General features: G+C 41.9%; 1 protein-coding gene across 1 annotated transcript in view; it reads right to left on the minus strand.

The window, feature by feature from the left end:
* Positions 1–6,000, minus strand: part of CD109 (CD109 molecule) — a 70,722-nt gene extending 64,722 nt beyond the window's left edge. Inside the window, 3 exon segments of the mRNA XM_064650125.1 lie at positions 5,202–5,362; positions 5,688–5,845; positions 5,848–6,000. Of these exon segments, the coding sequence (XP_064506195.1) occupies positions 5,202–5,362; positions 5,688–5,845; positions 5,848–5,985 (457 nt within the window). The 5' untranslated portion in view covers positions 5,986–6,000.

The raw sequence follows: 6,000 nt of genomic DNA on the forward strand, positions 1-6,000 counted from the left end.
TCCCATTTTTCTGCAAACAACTTAAGGGGCCTATTAGAAGGATGGATTCAACAACAGGCACAGAAAACGGGGCTTTTTTTCTTTTATGTACTCCAGCAATATGAAAGCCCATAAGAGAGTGCATTCTTCTCTACTAGCTCCCTTGTCTTTGATCCAACCCCAACACCTCCTTCCCAAAAACTTTTCCTTCATTCTGATTTCGCATAGGTTATCTGCATATGCTGACTATTAGACAAGTTATGTTTCGTGAGGCACAGCTACACATACTTTTGGAGGCGGAGGTTATGGATGTAAAATCACACAACTCCTGCTCTCTTGCTGTTTGAAATTTCAGGCTCCAATGCAGAATTAGGCGGAAAGAAGATGTCCCACTAAACTGCCAGCAAAACCCTTTACCCTGCAGATTTGTAACAAAGACAGCATAGTCACCAGTAACTCAGTCATTTTATTCTGACATAAGGTACAGATACAACTCAAGGTTAACAACAGGGACTGGCATTCTTGGGCCATTTCACTCCATTTAGGTGTAACTTTACAACTTCCTATTCCTAGTGTTTTTCACTGTTTCACATACTAACGTGCTCAGAACCATATCATTAAATATGTAAGACATGCCTTCTGGTAAAAGCAGATTTTCATTGTCTGTGTGGAGTATCACTACATGTCTGAGCTTGACAAACGTTCTCACAGACTATCATGTTTCATAAATCCTAGTTTAGTATTTGCCACACTCTAGCTCAATAATCTCTGTTAACAAGTAAGTTTGCTCCTCTCCAGAAATACAGAAAAGGAGTGCAAATTAGTTAAAATATATAACTAATTTACAAACTATGCATGCTACTGTAAATGAGATTCTTTAGTAAGTTCACAAAGTAGTTCTCACTCACCATGTCTTAAATACATTACATTGTACCTTAAATATCAGAAGCTCTAACTAAATCTTTTTCTTTAGAATTAAAAACATTCACACTGTCAGGTAGAAAAGCTCTCATGACACATGAAAGCTTTTCTTAAAACTGATTTTTTTTTCCTACTTACATGCTACTTACTCTTTCCAATTCATTCTAGCATGAACACAGAAAATACAGAACTTCTCTCAATTAAGGCATAAGGTTTCCAAACACAACAACACACAGCAAAGTCTGGGTAGCAAACCCTGTAAGACAACAATTCTTGCTAGTTCAGACTACATCTTTATTGATCAATGACTGGATAAATATGCACTGCAAGAATCGTCCTTCACTGCAATCACTGAAAATGAAACCACTCATGCTGGAAATTTAACTTGCCTGTCTGTTATTCCCATCATGGTTTTTTTTGCTGTTGTTGACCCAGAAAACCCAACAGCTCCAATTGCACACAAGCCATTGTTATCTTCTGCAGTCGTTTTCAATCAAAGTGAGGATCTTTCTGATAACTGCATCTCCACAGAAAGTGTGTCAAGGCTTGGCACGGTGCACAGAAACATCTTGAGTTAGTGCTTTGTGTTTTTCTGGAGTCCACTGTAGGCAATGGAAACCTATTCTCTTCTGATGATGCACTGACTTTTTTTGGGGGGGTTGTGCTTGCTCACACAAAGTCTACCTGTAGCAGTAACCTCCTGCTTGCAAACATTCAGTTGGTCTGTTTTCACTACATTTAACATAATTAACTTAATTTCTGTAGCAAAACACTGGTCTTAAACAATCTCCCTTGCTATACAATACATTTCGATTCTGAAATACTGAGCCAAGTTCAAAATATCAGCACTTCTTTAAACACATGTGCACTTTCTCCTTCACTCCAAAGAATATCCACTAACCACTTATTAGTAAATACATTTGCCTTTTGTTATATAAAAAGCACAATAATAATGTGAACCAATCTCCACTGCTAAAGCCTTTCTCTAATGGACAATTTCCCATGAATCACTCAGATACCAAAATTCCCCTCCCAGTAACATTAAAACCGTAAATGTTTTATCACCCATCAGAAGGCATATATATTTCTTATGTAAAGGAAGGGTTATATTATAGCAAGAAAAAAACCCTCGGCCTCTAATTCAACAATCAAACAATCCTTTTATGGAGCTAATTCAGAAACTTAGACTAGTACATGTATCATATTGAGTTGCTACTGGAGAACCAGGCTGAATCTTTAACTTAAAGCAACTGCAGAAGCACTTTGCTAGGCTGGTATGTAATAGCTCTTACACTTAGGCACTTGGCTGAACTTTCCCTACAAGATTAAACATCCCTAATAAAAACTGTGTCCTCAGCCTGTCCTCTGTCTCCACCATCCAACTCCCAACTCTGCACCCATCTCAGTTCCATCAGCACAAATATTTGCACACTGAACCAGAGGACCTGTCTGCCTAAAAAATCATTCAAACAAAATAAAAACTTTTTCAGTCACATCAGATTTTCAGAGCAGTTAATCCCCTGTTTTTGCTGTCACCACGCAAGGAAAAATACAGAGCATATTGCCAGCTTAGGCAACAGTGCCACTGAATTTGCAGCCTAACCAAGGTAGGTGTTCAGTTGTCAGATAAAGCAACATTTTCTGGGCACTAATATATGCAGTAATGATGTCATTTAAAGATTTTGTGTGCCTGGAGATATGCTTGGGTTTTTTCCTTCAACTGCAACAGCTGGCCTAATAAAACCTCCTCCTCCTGCTAGTTCAGCTATAGCAATACCACTACATATTTTATCTTATTATTTTGTTCTTCAGTGAAGAATTTAAAGCTTTAGGATCTTATGCTGACAAACTGTTTTTGCTTCTCCCTGACAACTTGCTTTCTCTCTGAGTCAGAACTAATCCACTCCTGTAGCACTTTTGGATACACATCTTCAACACTACATCCTCTGTTTGAGGGCAGTTCCCTTGCTTCTGGCCCTTAACAGTTTTGCTTACGTATTTGTTCACAGAGAACAAATGACTAACAGATTATGTAACCTGACTAGAAAAAATTGATGGCCACATACTAAATGTTAAGAATTTTCCAAGAAGACTTGCAAACTATACACTGTATACTCAGCTACTCAACATCTTTTTTTTTCCTGTTCCATTTATCAAGTAAAAAAACCATAGACAATTCAAAGATGTATTTAAAAGACAGGAGAAGGATTAAAAGTTAATAATGCACTACAGCACTTCTACTTTTTCCTCACTGTATCCAGTCTGATACAGTGTCATACCTGTTCCTGATCACCCACCATTCACTCTGACTTTAGCACCTCCCAGGGATTGTTCTGTAGGCTCAGCAGATAAGAGACATCCACATATTTTGGATGTAATTCCAATCTTGGAATTACCAGTTGTTTGTCTGCCTTTTAATGTTGAAAAGGACAACAACAGACAGGTTGGAACTCATGCAAGGCTCACTGAACTCGACGTTAAAGCAGAACAGAAGCAGGAAATAAAAGCCAGTATAGTTAGAAGAAGAAAAGGAGAAGAAATTATTTTTCTTTTAATAATTTTTTCTTTCAAAAGAAAACAAAAAAAGTTAGTTGGTTTAGGTTTGTTTGGTTCCATATTAAAATACTGTCAGGAAAGGTTTGAAGAGGAATTGTGAATTTAAAATGGCAAGCTCATTACTAATAGCATAATAAATACATCAAAGTTATTTTCTCCACAGAACAAAAATTTTCCTTTATCCACTGCTGAATCCCCCACTATGTCTAGATCCTAGGTTTGGCCTAAACTTTTGAATAAGCAAAATCTAAAATTAGCAGGTAATGTGTTACAGACACTTAAGAATTAGGACTGTAGGCATGACAGACAGTCCGTTTTACCTGCATGCAAATTGTAGTTGCTAGCAAATTTTTCTTCCTAAAGTAATTGCCTTAGGCATACATCACCACAACTGTTAGTGTTAGATTAGGACACTAACAGATTAGGTGTATAAAACTGATTTAAATCAAAAATGAACACTGATTTTTTTTTTTCATTAGCCATACCACTACAGTGAAATTTGCCTCAGGTTTATGCTTTTACACTGGCTATTGGAGGACATGACACCTGATAACAATAACTGGATAAACAATATCCAAACTGTATAACTGTCAATGCATAGTTCTGGAAAACTTTTCTGAATATTTGAAATACCAAGAAGAGTTTTGATCAGATATGCTTTTCTGCATCATGATGCCATAAATTTTTTTATCTGGTCAAATGCACTCCATCACACTCAAAGCCTTAGTCTTCTAAGACTACAGGTTGTGAAAAGAGGTGGGCTTTCATGAAGGCATTGAAATGAAGGTGTGATACTTCCAATTAAGGCATTTATATTAACTATAAAACATTAATAGAAGAATTAGACGAGCGACAGAGAAAGTGCATTATAGCAAGGCAGATTTTTCAGGATCTCATGCTGCCCCTAGACTCTCTACTTTTAACAGATAAAAAGCTAGACTTTGGATGTCATTTATATTGCCTCATACTAGGAGCAGTGGGAAAGCTGGACTATCCATATAAAATATTTTCTTTCTCATGAGGACAAATCTCCAGCAGGACATCTCTACGCTTCTGTTCTCAGCTGACCTTTCTGAAAAGGAACACTGACCAGGATATCTCAGCTCTTCAGCTATTCAGAACTGCCACCACATCCTCTACTGCTGCCTGGTGGCATAGATCAAATCAGCTTGCTCTTCAATCCCCAGTCTGTCCACAATTCAGTTCTTGATTCTTAAAACTTTCCCTTTCTTCAAATGCAGAGTCTCCAAGTAACGGTGTCTGCCACACTCATCCTCACTACTGTCCTCAGGTCCTCCCATTCTTAGGGCACGAGAAGCAGCTTCAGTTGCTTTATTACCTTGTTTGTTCCACCCTTACCGTTCTCACACATGCTTCCACTTTGCACCTTGACAAGCTACCAGTAAGCAACTCTTCTTCTACTACTTCTTCAGTGGCCCCACTACATTGACTAGAGTACTTCCTGGCTCCTCAGAAATCCCACATCCATCCCACTTTGCTACTCCTGTTTATTTTCAGAGTTTAAAATGAGTTAGCACATCCACACAGCCACTTGCCATCCAGCACAGTTGCCCAACTGCAAACAGAGCCAGCAGTGTACGAGTTTATTTTCCCATAGAGACTTTTACTTGGTAAAATAAAGTTCCTATTTTAGTACCATTTTGAAGTTGAGATATTTTGGGAGCAACAAAATATTTGTGTGAGAAGGCAAATCAAATATTTCTAGACCAAGTCCATTCCCTTACCTTTCTCAAAGACCATTTCCCTGCTCAAGATGGTCTCGTTATCTCTGATAACTTCTCCCCTTACGGTGACCTGCGCTGGGCTGTCCGGCAGCAGAGCTACCCCAACAGTCAGGTTTGCTCCAGGCCTGATGTTCCAGGGAACTGCCACAAGGAACGTAGGTCTAGAAAGTCCAAACGGGCAGAGGGGGTAAGGGCAAGCAGTGAAATACAGTCCCAAAAAAAGTAACAGCGTCCATATAAAGACATACGATACATGTTGCAAAGCCCTCCCGTTGCTCTCCGCTGCGGAGGCTGGAGGTGATGCTCACCCACTGGGCGCTCCTGGGCGCGCAGGGCGGGGAGCGGGGAGCGCTGCTCTGCCGCTCTCGGGACCGGCTCCAGCCCGGCGCCGGGAGCCCCGAGAAGCGTTCGCTGCCCCGCAGCCCCCGCGCCGGGCGGGAGGGGAGGGGAGGTGCGGCGCCCCCGCCTGCCCCCGGCCCCACGTACCCGGCTGCCGCGGCGCTGCAGAGGAGGAGGAGGAGGAGGAGGAAGCGGACATTGCCGCGGCACCGCGCCATGGCTCTCCGTGCACGCTGCCCGAGGGATCCGCCGCTGTGCGCAGGGCCAGGGCCGGGGCTGTGTCTGTGGCCGGGCGGGAGGCGCCTTCGCGGGCGGGGGAGGGAGAGAAGGGAGAGGCCGGCGCTGCCCCAGCGCCAGGCGATCCAAGGCAGCAGCACCCGCGGGGGCGTTCCCGAGGCAGGCCCGGGGGAGCGGGGGGGGCGCCCCGACGGCGGGATATATCCATCTACACAGGGATACC

This window comes from Pseudopipra pipra, chromosome 3, assembly GCF_036250125.1.
Source record: "Pseudopipra pipra isolate bDixPip1 chromosome 3, bDixPip1.hap1, whole genome shotgun sequence".
Lineage (NCBI taxonomy): Eukaryota > Metazoa > Chordata > Aves > Passeriformes > Pipridae > Pseudopipra > Pseudopipra pipra.